A 16335-nucleotide genomic window follows, 5' to 3' on the forward strand; every position below is an offset into this window, starting at 1 on the left:
CATGTCCAATCAATTAAATTTACCACAGGTGGACTCCAATCAAGTTGTAAGAACATCTCAATGTTGATCAATGCAAACAGGATGCACCTGAGTTCAATTTTCAGTCTCATAGCAAAGGGTCTGAACTATATTTGTATGTGTGTAACACTGTTTTTGCTTTGTCATTATGGGGTATTGTGTGCAGATTGCAGTAGTTTTTTATTTAATCCATTTTAGAATAAGGCTGTAATGTAACAAAATTTGGAAAAGTCAAGCGGTCGGAAAGTATTCAGAAGGCACTGTATATGTCTGTTTGTGGTCAGCCTGACAACTTTGTACAGAACACCTCTCCTCTCTCTATCTGCAGCTGAGAACAAACCCATCTGGATGCACGCCGAAGAGAGAGAGGAGATGAGTAAGGTGGGTTTTGTGTATTTACCTACGTTGATCTCACATGTGTACCTAAGGCCATACTAGGTGGAGCTCTATAACGCCTCTTTATAACAGCATGAATGTTATAGTTACTGTCTGAAGTTCCACTCATCTCTCGCCACTTCTATTTGTCTCTCTTTAATTCCTACACTGTTGGAGATAGAAACATAAGCAGTTCGCTGCACCTGCGATAACATTGGAAAATCTGGGTATGCGACCAATAACTTTGATTTGATTCCAGGGCAAGCACAGAGACAACACCCCGTACGGCGAGTATGGAGGCTGGTATAAGGCCTGCAAAGTGAACAGGTGAGCCAAGAGCCACAAATTGTGATGACTTAGCTGAAACAACACATTAAGTCATTAGTCTTGCCCCTATTCAAACAGACATTGTGATGATGTATTTCAAAGGTTTCTATATAACAGGGCAATGTAGTTTTGTCAATTATGCATAGCGTTATTATAAGAGATTAATCTCATGTTCTGAACTTGCAAAACTACGGTGTACCCTACTGAACACACACCTGTCATCATTATGAGTGACCACTGCTGTGTCTGTCGGCCCTCTAGCCCGACAGTGAACACCACCTTGAGAAACCTGGGAGCTCTGTACCGCCGACAGGGCAAGCTAGAGGCCGCTGAGACCCTGGAGGAGTGTGCCATGAGGTCCCGCAAGCAGGTTAGGATAATACTGTAGCTATAAATACTCACACAGTGTATAATGTACACACATGACCACGAATGACACTGTTAACTCAGGACACTGAGGGATTAAAATGGGTTTAAATGTAATTTTTTTGGTCAGCGATCTACACAAAATACACTCTAATTCCAAAGTGGATGAAACATTTAAATATTTCTTAAAGATGAATTAAAAAATAAAACATGAATATACTTTGATTAGATAAGTATTGACCCCCCTGAGTCAATGCATGTTAGGAACACCTTTGGCAGCGATTACAGCTGTAAGTCTTCATGGTTAAATCTCATAAGAGCTTTGCACACCTGTATTGTGCAATATTTTCCAATTTTTATTTTCAAAATTCTTTAAGCTCTGTCAAGGTGTTAGGATCATGGCTAGACTGCAATTTTCAAGGCTTGCCATAGATTTAAGCAGATTTTAGTGAAAAGAGTAAATTGGCAAATCAGGAATATTCACTTTCTTCTTGGTAAGAAACAGTCTAGATGTGGTTTTGTTGTAGGTTGTCCTGCTGAAAGGTGAATTCCTCTCCCAGTGTCTGGTGTAAAGCAGACTGAAGCAGGTTTTCCTCTAGGATTTTGCCGATGTCAAACATACCCATACCATGATTCATCTACCACCATGCTTGAAAATACTGTAAATAGGCAGTTACTCAGTGTTGTTGGATTAGCCCCAAACGTAAGGATTTGCATTTAGAAATGTTTTATTCATTTTCTCTGTTTAATGCAGTATTAATTTAGTGCCTTGTTTCATACCTATGCATGTTTTGGGCTATTTTGTATTCTTTTCACTGTCATTTAGGTCATTATTTTGGAATCACTACAATGTGTTGATCCATATTCTCTTTTCTCCCATCACATCCGTTGAACTCTGTAGTTGTTTTAAAATCACCAATGGTCTCATGGTGACATCACTGATGTGTCTGGGTGGTTTAATACATCATCCACAGCATAATTATTAACTTGACCATGCTTGAAGGTATATTCAATGTCGGATTTATTGTTACCTATCTACCAATCACTGCCCTTCTGAGGCTTTCAAAAAGCTCCCTGGTCTTTGTAGTTGAATGTGCTTGAAATGCAAGGGGCCTTACAGTTGTTGTATGGGGACAGAGCAAGGGTTAGTCATTCAACAATCGGGGCGGCAGCGTAGCCTAGTGGTTAGAGCATTGGACTAGTAACCGAAAGGTTGCAAGATCGAATCCCCGAGCTGACAAGGTACAAGGTGACAAGGTGTCATTCTGCCCCTGACTGCAGAACTAATGTAGTCTTGTCTAAACAAAGGAGGTGAAGACTTATGAAATTACTATTTTAGTTTAAAAAACAAAAATTGAATCACTGACATTATGGTGTAGATCAATGACAAAAAATTACAATTCAATATCTCAATCCCAAAATGTGAAAAAAGTTCAATTGTAGACTTTCTCTAGTCACTGTATATGCCTTAAGCTACAATGCTTTTGTGATACTTGAATGATTTGAATAAATATTTCCTCATATACCAATAAACTATTAGTGCACACCTATTGCGTAAGTGTGTACAGTATGCATTACCTGCTCATAGGATGGGTCAGGGCAAAGAATCTCATGCTATTTTTTCCTCTCTCTACCATGCTTTGGATGCAGATCAACACAGTAAGTGGTTTAATTATAACAGGAACTGTCAATAGTCTCCATGTATCCCTACTAACATCACTCTCATGTAACTGTCATTGTAGTGTCCATGTCTCTGTAGTGGCTCCATTGTCTCCATGCACCAGCACAATGCCTGAGGCAGTGGAACAAATATCACATAACACCCCCATAATTCCACTCTAATTTCACAGCCCATCTGTACCAGAATGCACTAGCTAGCCATTTAATTGTTCAAGGTTAGTGATTTCTTAAAGTGTGGGTTTGTGTGTGTATGCATGTGTTTGTTTGTGTGTATTTGTCTGTGTGTGTCTGTGGCGCCTGTCTTTGGTCCCTCCCCCAGGGCATAGACCCCATCCAACAGACACGTGTGGTGGAGATCTTAAAGGATGGCGAGGGGGACAGGGAGAGGCGGAAGAGCCGGGACAGCCTGTCCAGCGTCAAGTACGAGAGTGGCTCTGAGACCGTCGAGGAAGTGAGTATGGGCGTAGAGTGGAACGGGGTGAGTACAAATCCACATAAATTTATTCAGTCCCCTTAACTCCGGTGGCCTTAATGATGGACAGAGCAGTTATACACAGTACACTGCTGAGCTGATGGGCTAGTACATGTTGGACACCCCCCGCAGTCCTAATCTTAAACACTGCACACTGCATACAGTGGTTGTGTACCAATTCTACACAATTTGCCCGACGTGTGTACTTGCACACTACCTATCATGGATTTAAAAGCATTGGATTGGTGTGTAAGCATTTTGCTGGAGGGAGTTAAATCCATGAGAGGGAGTGTACTGTCGTCTGAAGCGCACATTTTGCATGAAACATGAAACATTTGGGAGGCTGACAGTGTCATCAGTAGTAAAGTATGTGTGCAAGGCAATCAAGGCTGTTCATTCCTGGTCCAGGAGATGCATCTATAAGGAATTGTGTGTGTATATATATATATGTATGTGTGTGTGTGTGTGTGTGTGTATATATATATATATATATATATATATATATATATATATATATATATATTGTATCACTCAGCCAGCTCTCTGTATTATTGCCCTGTCCTCACCAAAGCGTCACCTGTAAATCCTTTTTGGAAAGGCACAAAGCTGATTGAGTGCTGGCATAACCTGATGTGTAACTCCTGTTAATTTTAACTGCTGGCTTTGTATGTGTTACATTTTTTGGGTGGCGCTTGTTGAAGTATTTTATTTCTCGTTTTAATATCCAACAGTTTTGTTAAATGTTGCCGATGTTGCTTAAACAGGAGAGAAACAAATGGCACAGGTTCACTCTGGGGCAACCTGGGAAGGCAGAATCCCTTTTTACAGAATTCACCGGGCTATACTGTTTGTCCTACCTTATTGACACCTAGCTAATGTGTCAATCTGATAGCTCACAGCTTGATTAGTATAGGGGTGGCAGGTAGCCTGGCGGGTAGAAGTGTTGGGCCAGTAACCCAAAGGTTGTTGGATCGAATCCCCGAGCTGTCAAGGTAAAAATCAGTCGTTCTGCCCCTGAGGAAGGCAGTTATCAAATTTTATTTTATTGGTCACATATATTTTTATTTCACCAGGTAGGGCAGTTGAGAACAAGTTCTCATTTACAACTGCGACCTGGCCAAGATGAAGCAAAGCAGTGTGACAAAAACAAAGCGTTACACATGGGATAAACAATCGTACAGTCAATAACATAAGCATTTAGCAGATGTTATTGCAGGTGTAGCAAAATGCTTGTGTTCCTAGCTCCAACAGTGCAGTATTTATTTTTGTTAAACCTTTATTTAACTAGGCAAGTCAGTTAAGAACAAATTCTTATTTACATTGGCAACCTAGGAACAGTGGGTTAACTGCCTTGTTCAGGGGCATAACGACAGATTTTTACTTTGTCAGCTCGGGGATTCGATCCAAACAACTTTTCGGTTACTGACCCAACGCTCTAACCGCTAGGCTACCTGCCACCCCTAGTAGTATCTAACAATACACACATCTAAAAGTAAAATCATGGAATTAAGAAAACTATATATAAATATTAGGATGAGCAATGTCGGAGTGGCATTGACTAAAATACAGTAGAGTAGAATACAGTATTAACATGAGTAAAGCTGTATGTAAACATTATTCAAGTGAGTAGTGTTCCATTATTAAAGTGGCCAGTGATTCCATGTCTATGTATATAGGGCAGCAGCCTCTAAGGTGCAGGGTTAAGTAACCGGGTGGAAGCCGGCTAGTGATGGCTATTTAACAGTCTGATGACCTTGAGATGGAAGCTGTTATTCAGTCTCTCAGTCACAGCTTTGACATCCTTCTGGATGATAGCGGGTTGGACAGGCTCTGGCCCGCATGGTTGTTGTACTTGATGATCTTTTTGGCCTTCCTGTGACATCGGGTGCTATAGGTGTCCTGGAGGGCAGGCAGTGTGCCCCCGGTGATGTGTTGGGCAGACCGCACCACCTTATGGAGAGGCCAGCGTGTTGCGAACGATGCATTTGATGATACAGCCCGACAGGATGCTCTCAATTGTGCATCTGTAAAAGTTTCTTAGGGGCCACGCCTAATTTCTTCAGCCTCCTGAGGTTGAAGAGGCTCTTGCGCCTTCTTCACCACACTGTCTATGTGGGTGGACCATTTCAGATTGTCAGTGACGTGTACGCCGAGGAATTTGAAGCTTTCCACCTTCTCCTGTCAATGTGGATGGGGTGTGCTCCCTCTGCTCTTTCCTGAAGTCCACGATCAGCTCCTTCATTTTGTCGACATTGAGGGAGAGGTTATTTTCCTGGCACCACTCTGCCAGGGCCCTCACTGTTCCCCGGACGCCGATGACGTGGATGTCGATTTAAGGCAGTCCCCCACACCTCTCTGATTCAGAGGGGTTGGGTTAAACGTGGAAGACACATTTCAGTTGAATGCATTCAGTCGACCAACTGACTAGGTTATCCCCCTTTCCTTTCACTCATCCTTGTTTGGGGAAGTTCCATTTCAATGCACTCAATTCAGAAAGTTGAATGGATTTAAATGGCATTGACCCCAACCCTGGAAGGGCCCAAACCTGGTTAGGATCCAAACCAATTGAGCCTGGCAGTGAAATGCCTCTGTTAGATGCTGGCTGCTTGTCCCTGTTTGGACATCTGGACTTCCAATTCTGGCGTGTGCTTTAATCCCCTTCTCACTTACTGCACTTAATGGGCTATTACTGCGCAGGCAAGTCAGGCTACAGATCTGCTGCCGATGGGCCATGACTAAGCCAGTGTGGGATAGTGAGAAGGGGATTCTGCCGATAGGGACTAATAGGGAGAGTTTACTGCTAGGCTGCGTCCAAAATAGGCACTGCGACATCGTTAGCGTAGGGGAGGAGGGGGGGCATGTTAGTGGGCGTGGCCAATGGCATTGTCTCCCAAACATGTTTAGAGGCCGCCCTCTTGGCCATGGGTCGGAGAGAAATGTTTTGTTTTAAAGCTAGTTTCCTGTTATTATACACATTTCGTCATAGGGCTGACTGCTCAGAGAGAATGTGCAGTTTTAAAGCTAATTCCCTGCAATTATACACATTTTGCTATGGTTTAAGACATGTTCTTACGCTATCTGAGTGACTCAAACATAGTGGCAAGAAAAAGTATGTGAACCCTTTGGAATTACCTGGATTTCTGCATAAATTGGTCATACAGTTTGATCTGAACTTCATCTAAGTCACAACAATGGACAAACACAGTGTGCTTAAACTAATAACACATAAATTATTGTATTTTTCTTGTCTATAATTTTAAACATTTCACAGTGTAGGTTGGGAAAAGTATGTGAACCCCTAGGCTAATGACTTCTCCAAAAGCTAATTGGAGTCAGCTAACCTGGAGTCCAATCAATGAGATCAGATTGGAGATGTTGGTTAGAGTTGCCCTGCCCTATACAAAACACTCACAAAATTTGATTTTGCTATTCACTATAAGCATTGCCTGATGTGAACCATGCCTCAAACAAAGATCTCAGAAGACCTCAGATTAAGAATTGTTGACTTGCATAAAGCTGGAAAGGGTTACAAAAGTATCTTGAAAAGCCTTGATGTTCATCAGTCACCGGTAAGACAAATTGTATATAAATGGAGAAAGTTCAGCACTGTTGCTACTCTCCCTAGGACTGGCTGTCCTGCAAAAATGACTGCAAGAGCACAGTACAGAATGCTAAATGAGGTTAAGAAGAATCCTAGAGTGTCGGCTAAAGACTTACAAATCTCTGGAACATGCTAACATCTCTGTTGACGAGTATAGGATACGTAAAACACTAAACAAGAATGGTGTTCATGGGAGGACACCACGGAAGAAGCCACTGCTGTCCAAAAGTTGAAGTTTGCAAAAGTGCACCTGGATGTTCCACAGCGCTACTGGCAAAATATTCAATGGATAGATTAAACTAAACTAAAGTTGAGTTGTTTGGATGGAACACACAACACTATGTGTGGAGAAAAAAAGGCACAGCACACATCAAAACCTCATCCCAACTGTAAAGTATGGTGGAGGGAGCATCATTGTTTGAGTCAGCTTTGCTACCTAAGGGCCTGGACAGCTGCAATCATTGACAGAAAAATGAATTCTCAAGTTTCTCATGACTTTTTGCAGGAGAATGTTAGGCTGTCTGCCAATTGAAGGTCAGCAGAAGTTGGGTGATGCAACAGGACAACGACCCAAAACACAGAAGTAAATCAACAACAGAATGGCTTCAACAGAAGAAAATACGCCTTTTGGACCTCAACCCGATTTGAGATGCAGTGGCATGATCTCAAGAGAGCGGTTCACACCAGACATCACAAGAATATTGCTGAGCTGAAACAGTTATGTAAAGAGGAATGATCCAAAATTCCTCCTGACCATTGTGCAGGTCTGATCCGCAACTACAGAATATGTTTGCTTGGTGGTTATTGCTTTCAAAGGAGGGTCAACCAGTTAGTAAATCCAAGGGTTCGCATACTTTTTCCACCCTACACTGAATGTTTACATGGAGTATTCAATAAAGACATGAAAACATAATTGTGTTATTCGTTTAAGCAGACTGTGTTTGTCTATTGTTGTGACTTAAATGAAGATCAGATCAATTTTATGACCAATTTAAGCAGAAATCCAGGTAATTCCAAAGGGTTCACATACTTTTTCTTGCCACTGTACAATTTCAAAATGGGGGACCCATGCTATGACTGTCTAGTTTTTATTTTGGTGATTATTAGTTCTCAAACATGATCTTATTTAAAAATATATAGCTCCATTATCTTTTCTATGTAGTTCATCTGGTTTTCGTTTAAGTTTACACTGAAAACGTTTTACCATCCTTAAAAATATATAAATAGTCTTTGACTTTTCCACATTTTGTTACTTTACATACAGCCTTATTCTGAAATGGATTAAATAAATAAAATCCATTGCAATCTACACAATACCCCATAATGGCAAAGCGAAAACATGCTATTTCATGGTTTTGATGTCTTCACTATTATTCTACAATGTAGAAAATAGTAAAAATAAAGAAACTCTTGAATGAGTAGGTGTCCAATCTTTTGACTGATACTGTGTATGTATACATGACCAGTTTTATATATATGATTTAGCAGCGGCTGCTCGCCGCTAGCAAATGAGTATAGGGGAAACACTGTAGGGTGCCATTTGGGATGCCCTTTTCTGGTACTGCCCTGAGATCCCCAGTCTGAGTCTGTGCCTCCTTCTTTCACTAGCACACCCAGCCACTCCTCACTGCACCCCTCCCACTCCAAACGTGCATGTTTCACAACTGCTAGCCTGCGAGGCTCACCTTTTTAACACAGGCCAGCAATGTTTAACGTGTTGTGTTCCGTTGGTTTGAACTGCACTACATTACCCATTAACCACCTGCTGTGCTGCGGCTGATTCATGTCATCATAATCCTTTCCGTTATTTTCTGCATATGTTCATGTAATTATTTTCAGATCTGGAATTGATCTTTTAAAGAAGGGTAGAGTATATATTTGTTGAATCGTGTATGATGGCTGAACAAATATGATGCTTGCTATCACAGTCTGAACTCAATTATTCGGATATGCAGAGGGTTTAAAAATATATATTTTCCATTAGCCAAAATTCAGTCTCCTACAGGAATTGTGTGGACCTAGTACCATATCATCAGACCTTTCACATGGGTGTAATTTATGATCTTGTAAGAAGATTACAAAGCTCACTCATCCACTTGAGTTCTGCCAATGAGATTGCTACAAATTGATTTTTGATATATCACATTGTATTAAATTGTCCAATGAGGTTCACAGCAGCCCATACATTTATTGAGGTTTGTGCCGGTCTCCTCAAGGTAAATCTTGTTTGGCGAATGCTCGCGTTTATCATCGTTGTGATGGCCATAGCTGTTGAAATAATATCATGGCAATCAAGGGGGAAACTCTTCAGATTCGAGAACATGTTTCTCCGTCCATCCATCCATCCATTGCAATGAAAGAATGAGTAGAGAATCAATCAATATTTCATACATGTACAACTGTAAGAACATGTCAAATTTTACAATAAAAGGTTCCTTCTAAGCATAATTATGCTGTTTTCTTAACTCATTTTGAGTATGGGATGCTCATCACTTCCCATGTATAATTCTAGTGTGGTACTTACTAACAGTTCATCACCTACATTGATTTATAAGCTGATGTGTCTTTTTCCATTAGAAAACTTTTCTTGGCTCCTCTTGGGTCAATAGATCAGACGTCTTTCACTTTGAATCGTTCAAAGTGCAATACAGTTGGTTTGTTGAAACGTGAACTTGTCTTCTGGATTCTGACTCCTTTGTGCAGTTTAAAGGCCAGTGTGTGACTCAGAGTATACAAAACATTAGGGACACCTCGTTCCATGACGTAGTTTTCACCTGGTATGTCTATGATCCCTTATTGATGTCACTTGTTAAATCCACTTCAATCAGTGTAGATAAAGGGAAGGACTTTTAAGCCTTGAGACAATTGACAGATTGTGTATGTGTGCCATTCAGAGGGTGAATGGGCAAGACAAAAGTGCCTTTTGAATGGGGTATGGTAGTAGGTGCCAGGCGCACCGGTTTGTGTCAAGAACTGCAACGCTGCTGGGTTTTTCACGCTCAACAGTTTCACGTGTATCAAGACTGGTCCACCACCCAAAGGACATCCAGCCAACTTGATACAACTGTGTGAAGCATTGGAGTCAACATGGGCCAGCATTCCTGTGGAATGCTTTCGACACCTTGTAGAGTCCATGCCCAGACGAATTGATGCTGTTCTAAGGGCCAAAGAAGGGGGGGTGCAACTCAATGTTAGGAATGTGTTCTTAATGGTTGGTATACTCGGTGTATATTGAATAGCCTATTTACTGCATTATCAGTTATGAAAAAATACAAGTATGCTGAAAACAGCATTGTTGGCGCAAGGTCCCTTCCCTCTTACATCCTTACTCCTTTCTCACTGTGTTGAACAAGTGTTCGAGAGCGGTACACGGAGGGTAGTGGGGATTTTCTGTGCAGCATGGAAGCAGGTGTTGTGTTGTGGTCGTATCCTGTAGTTATGAATAACTTGTCTCAGTATGTGTGCCTGTTTAAAAATGCATGACTTGAATGTGTGTGTGTGTACTGTGCTTGTGATGTAGGTGCCTTTTTTGCATCGTCTATGCATGTCATCCTCTTCAAGTTCCCTTATCTTTCTGTTTGTGCAACTATTAACCTACCCTTTTGATGATTACCCTTGCCATGGCAACCAATCAGCCTGTCCATCAAATGTTCCTCCTTCATTCAGTGGATTGTACTCTTCCTCTTGATTCCGGCATTCTACTAAGGTTGGACCAAAGCTGGGGGGGTTGGGGCGGGGTCATTATGTCAGAAAACAGACTAGAATATCAGAGCTATTGTATCTCATGTATTATAATGTAGCCCAGTAGGGGGTGGGGGTTACAATTTGGGCTGTTATCACTTAATATAGACTACCTTATGTTATCTAACATATCTATAACCAAAATGTTTATTCATTACAATTTTTTAAGACATGTTCATAACAATTAGCTGTCCTGCATTCATATGATCAGGCCTATACATATTCATCTCTTGTGCCACTGTTAGTTTCTTCACAGCAGTATATCATATGTATAGAGAGATGGATAGATTTTCAGGTGTATTAGCCATCGTCAGTACAGACACCTCTCTTTTTACCCAGCCTCTCAATTTCTTAGTTCGATGACTGCTGCTGAAGTGCTGATGCTTGCACATGCCCTTCAGTCTGCAGTGCACAGTCACTGGCTGGGCTCAGTGTGCCAAGTCAGCCCTTGCCTGTCTGCCCACAGAGACGGTACAGCAAACAGCTGAGTCACAGTGACTGACTGCACACAGACACAATAGTAACATCCCTGACCAGCACTGTAGGTGGAGGGAGGCTGTAGCACCATCCAGAAACTGGCCACTGTATATTCATTCATCAAACAATAACAGCTGTGATGCTGCAGGCTATTTAGGTCAGTGGATGAATTTCATGTGTTAGGAAAGGCTACTTGAATTTATTTGATTGCCAGTCATTAATTTGCTATTTTATGGTGAAGCTGTAAAAGTAAATCGATAAACGCATAGGCCTACACATTATTTCTGAGCTTTGAATAGGAAGGCAGAGCCACATCATAAGCATGCTTCCTTTCTAGTTAAACATTTATACCATGCAAATTAAGATGGATTATATTTTAAATCAAGAGTAGATCATACTGCAGTGCAGATTTGGCCAAGATCACGTCTTTTCTCAATAGGATAATTAAGATGCCCCCACCCCAGAGCGTTTTAATCATGTGTTTTTCCTCTTTCCTTCAGGCCTAAGCCACATCAAGATTATTCCTCCATCCTTCTCTCCTCTTCCCCAACCAAAATAGTAAAGGATGTTTTTGTCGATTCCCTTTGGCCTTCTCTTCTCTCCTACCACCAAATGAAAAGCTCCTCCTCTACCATTCCTGGTGTCCTCGGCGAGACTGCTCCCTGTTGTCACCTCTGTCCCTGTACTGACAACCATTGGGATGTTTGGTTTCCTCTTCCCTCTGATCCCTCTTTCTCTTTTCACCCTTTTCTTTCACTAACCCGGTCTTGCTCCTTCGTCAGAATTTTCTCTCCCTCTTCCCATAACATGAAGTCATGCCTATCACATTCTCCTCTAAAACTCACCAACTCTCTCTCTCCACCTCAGTCTTCTAACATGCATCTGTAATATTCAACTGTATTTAATAATGGCATGATAGAAGGGGTAAGTGTTTGGAAATATGGTGGCCCGTTGGGAACACAGAGCAAAGCAGAAATGCCAGAGTGGTTTTGGACAATAACCTGCAACTGCTCCCACAGCCCTTAACATCTGCCCAAAACGCCAGTCTGTTACCATGACAACACATGTCCTTTTGCCTTCACAACATAGCTGTGGTTTGGCTGTCTGCATCTCACATCTCCCTTCAGGACTTCACTGTTGCTTTGCATTGGCCTCAGTCTGTATTTGTGTTGGAGTGGCTTTGCCTTCTAGAGCGTACAAGCACACTCCCAGGACTGTTAGCAGCTGGCAGGTGAAAATAGTCTGTGATCAAATACAAAATGGCTTGGGGTCTGCAGTTGACAAACTTGGTGCCTGTATCTTAAAATATTAATTTGCTTCCTTAAAGTTAATTTCATCATTTTGAAGTGTAACCATATGCCTGAGCAGTTTTAAAAAGGTACTGTATTGTAACAAATGCTTATGACTTTGGTATATTAGGTTGGCTAACTTTGACAAAAGTGGTTGATGTTGGGGTTTCAAACTTATCCTCATTTTATATATTTTTTTCCTATTCGTTTTTAATTTAGTGTGTTTTTCTTCTTATTTACAACTTTTATTATGCTTGCTGTGTATTGACTGCCGAAGAAGGCGGTATGTCAACCTACTATACTACCAATATGTGGTCTTATAATAACCGCTGCCTGTTTGTCTTGATCGACTAAAACACACTGCAGCATTTTCAGCCTGTGTAATACAGCAGCTTTATAAGCAAACTGTCATTGTCACCTTCACAATTTCCCTAGAGCCTGAGTTCTTCTTGGCTAGACTGCTCTCCCTTCTTTGATGCATAGCATTTTACATACTGTAGGCCTATTGTTTACTGTGCATAGGTTACATTTAAAAAGGGAATAGTGGCACATTATGTGGTTAACATGTAACGTTACCAAAACATCCCTGTCGAAGCAACAGCACATCTGTTGCCTTCAAATTAGATTTTCTAACCTCTGAGACCAAGGGCAAGTTGGTGACCATGTGGGCTCTTCATTGCCTGCTTTATATTGCCTTTGAATATGTTGGTGTTGAGATTATAGGACATATTAGTGTTGCCATTTGAGGAAACATATGCATGTGTGTATTTGTGTGTTTTAATATGTTGCCTTCCCTACCCCTTACATCACACAGTTCATTACAGGTGAACATTGTCCATTTTGACTAGACTTCTTTTTGAACTGCAAAACCCATAGTCAGTGCTGGTTTAAGATCATTATCTTAAGTGTTTAACTAACTGAATGTAATATAATTTCCATATTATGCGTAAATGTAGTAATGATATTTATGGATTTGATAAGGCACTCATCACACAGGCTTTTGAAATGTCCTTTGCCATTCCTAACCATCTAGCATACTTTTAAGAATGCAAGCAACACTGAAAAAGAGGGAGAGAAACGACAATGTTCATGTAATTCTGACAATATTGTTGTTATAGTGGAATGCTGATTAATTATTAAAGTTGTCTGTAATTGATGTTATATAGTGAACTTCTGTTTCCTAGGGCAGAAGTAAACTCCATGGCAAGCTCTATAAGCACCATCTTAGAATGTAGGACTGCATAATATTTACCATTTCTTCTTGCATTGTGATGATTGTTGCATCAATGCTTGTTGGTATTCCCAAATAAAGTTTTTAATTTGTGAGGTGTCATTTCTCTCTGCACATCTTCCTGATCATGAACATTTACGCAGCAGGTTAGTAGAATTAACGTAGCAGGTTACGAGACTGGGGTTAGGGTTAGCGAAAATGCTATGAAAATCACTTTATATCGAAGTGCTGTGAAAAGTGTCCAGTTCAAAAGATGCTACAAAGTCTTGTGAAAGTCTGGTTTGGATCCAGAGGGACCTATTTATGTAGGCCAGACACGTCTGGATGAAAGTGATGCATGGATTGACAGATGGAGCCCACTGTAGACCACTTCTTTAGTGAAATTCCAAACATTCATACACCACTTGTGTACCTTTTACCTCTATTCCATAAAGATGGCCACGTTAAAAAAAAGGATCCCCTGCCTACAGGCAATACTAATTGGTATCTGCCTATGCCACAAGCATATTCATGTCAACTTCAATCTGACTTTGAAATTAACACAAAATAACTGATAACCCAGTAATGCCACGTCTATTTAATCAATGTGGAGTGTGTGGATTGCGCTGCAGTCTCTTTTTATTGTGAAAGTGCCTGCTAGCTTAATGAGCTGTGGTTTTCTGCAGGTCTACTGATTTGCGCTGATTGTGTAATTTTAATATGTATATAGAGTCCCTGATGTGTGGTTGTCTTTACTGATATGTTTGATTTACTGACTGGTTTGATTGTATATGTGTAGGGTCATTGATGTGTGGGTGTATCTACAGGATGGTAGTGGGGCGCTACAGCGCAGTGGTTCCCTAGGGAAGCTAAGGGACGTCCTGCGTAGAAGCAGCGAGCTACTAGTGAAAAAACTACAGGGCAATGGACCTCCAGAACCAACCAGAACCAGCACCAAGTAAGAACAACACCATCACTGAGTCATGTTCTTTAGGGCACACAACAGAAAACATTTTGCAATGGACATAGTCCAACTTCATCTGCTTGGTGCCTAATGAAAAGAACTCGGTGAAAGTCATGGGCAAAAACTGTCAAGATGCTTGGCAAAGCTGAAACATTCTTTTCACATTAACATGACTAAAGCTGGGTTAGATGTATCATAATCTGATATCTAAAAGACTAGCAGGCACCTGCTCAGATCACATTTCCTTCAGAAATACTATTTCAATTTCACATACATTTGGATATTTATACTTTTTTTTAAGTACAAGTAGTTGAATGTATTTGGAAATACACAAATATTCCATGCATTTGAACCCAGGTCTTTTTTGTCCTAGGGGTATTTAATTAATGTATTTGGAAACAAGTATTTCAAAGTAGTTTCTAATAGTAGGCTATTTATGGGAACTTATTAGAAAATAATTTGAAATACTTCAAATAGAAATAGTTGATTCAGCCACATTATTTGAAAAAACAAAAATACACAAGTATTTAAAATACAATTACTTAAACATGCATGTATTTGAACCCAGGTCTGGTGTTCTTAAAGGCCCAGTGTAGTCAAAAAACATGATTTTTCTGTGTTGGAATAATACTGTGACAATGATAATGTCCTTTTAGTGTAAGCGCTGTTTGAAAAGACCACCTGCATTTTCTGCCTGTTTTAGTGGCAAGGAGTTTTGGTTTGCCAGGCGACGTCACCAGGCGGTATAAGTTAATAGACCAATAAGAGTTTCAATCCTCTGCCAATAACCGCTAGTTTTCAGGTTAAATATCCCTCCCACTAGGCTTGTCCATCACTTAGACCACTCCCAGACAGTCCTAGCAAAAGTCTGGCTTGAGAAAATCTGTCGTTCTGCCCCTGAACAAGGCAGTTAACCAACCCACTGTTCCCCGGTAGGTCGTCATTGTAAATAAGTATTTGTTCTTAACTGACTTGCCTAGTTAAATAAATGTTACATTTAAAATATAAAAATTACTTTTTGGGGGGTGTTCCAACAGCATGAAGAGAGCTGCCTCCCTGAACTACTTGAACAAGGCCAGCGAACTAGATGGCTTCCAGGTAAGAGACCCTGTCTAGTAGCTCCGTGGGATGTAGAAATGAGGGAGCCATATGACTGCTACAGTAATATGCATATATTAAGGTATGAAAGCAGTGAGGCTGAGATGTTAGTAATAAAAGTGATTCTTTGTATACTTCGCTGTCCTGCAAATGGTACCGGAGCATCGTCTCTCGGACCAACAGGCTCCGAGACAGCTTCTACCCTCAAGCCATAAGACCGCTAAATAGCCAGACTGCTAAATAGTCAACCAATGGTACCCGAACTATCTGTGTACACACACACACAAATCCCTCACACTTTCAAACAACACATACGCACAAACATGCATACAGACACAACACATACAGACACAACACAAACAAACATACATATGCAATACATTTGCGCACACACACTTTTACACTCATCATTTGCTGCTGCTACTCTGTTCATTTACTCTTATCTATCCAGATGCCTAGTCACTTTACCCTGCCTTCATGTACATACACTATCTACCTCGTACCTCTGTACATTAATCTGGTACTGGTACTCCCTGTATATAGCTCCATTCTTGTGTATTTTAATTTATACCTCTTATGTTAGTTACTATTTAATTTTTTATCATTCATTTTAAAACTCTGTATTGTTGGGAAAGGTTCGTAAACAAGCATTTCATTGTAAAGTCTACACCAGTTGTATTCGGCGCATGTGATAAATAAAATGATATTTTATTTGTG

General features: G+C 40.7%; 1 protein-coding gene across 10 annotated transcripts in view; it reads left to right on the plus strand.

Annotated features, from left to right (window-relative positions):
- Nucleotides 1-16335, plus strand: part of klc1b (kinesin light chain 1b) — a 57374-nt gene that overhangs the window by 38856 nt on the left and 2183 nt on the right. For 3 of the 10 annotated variants that reach the window (XM_029753368.1, XM_029753370.1, XM_029753369.1), the window contains exons 10-16: nt 347-399; nt 653-720; nt 982-1090; nt 2737-2745; nt 3086-3244; nt 14384-14514; nt 15558-15618. In XM_029753368.1, the coding sequence (XP_029609228.1) occupies nt 347-399; nt 653-720; nt 982-1090; nt 2737-2745; nt 3086-3244; nt 14384-14514; nt 15558-15618 (590 nt within the window). Of the gene's footprint in view, nt 1-346; nt 400-652; nt 721-981; nt 1091-2736; nt 2746-3085; nt 3245-11557; nt 13680-14383; nt 14515-15557; nt 15619-16335 lie in introns of those variants that run through there. The other 7 variants (XM_029753371.1, XM_029753372.1, XM_029753373.1 and 4 more) reach the window with 6 other exon arrangements.

The sequence above is a fragment of the Salmo trutta genome, chromosome 5 (genome assembly GCF_901001165.1).
Source record: "Salmo trutta chromosome 5, fSalTru1.1, whole genome shotgun sequence".
Classification (NCBI taxonomy): domain Eukaryota; kingdom Metazoa; phylum Chordata; class Actinopteri; order Salmoniformes; family Salmonidae; genus Salmo; species Salmo trutta.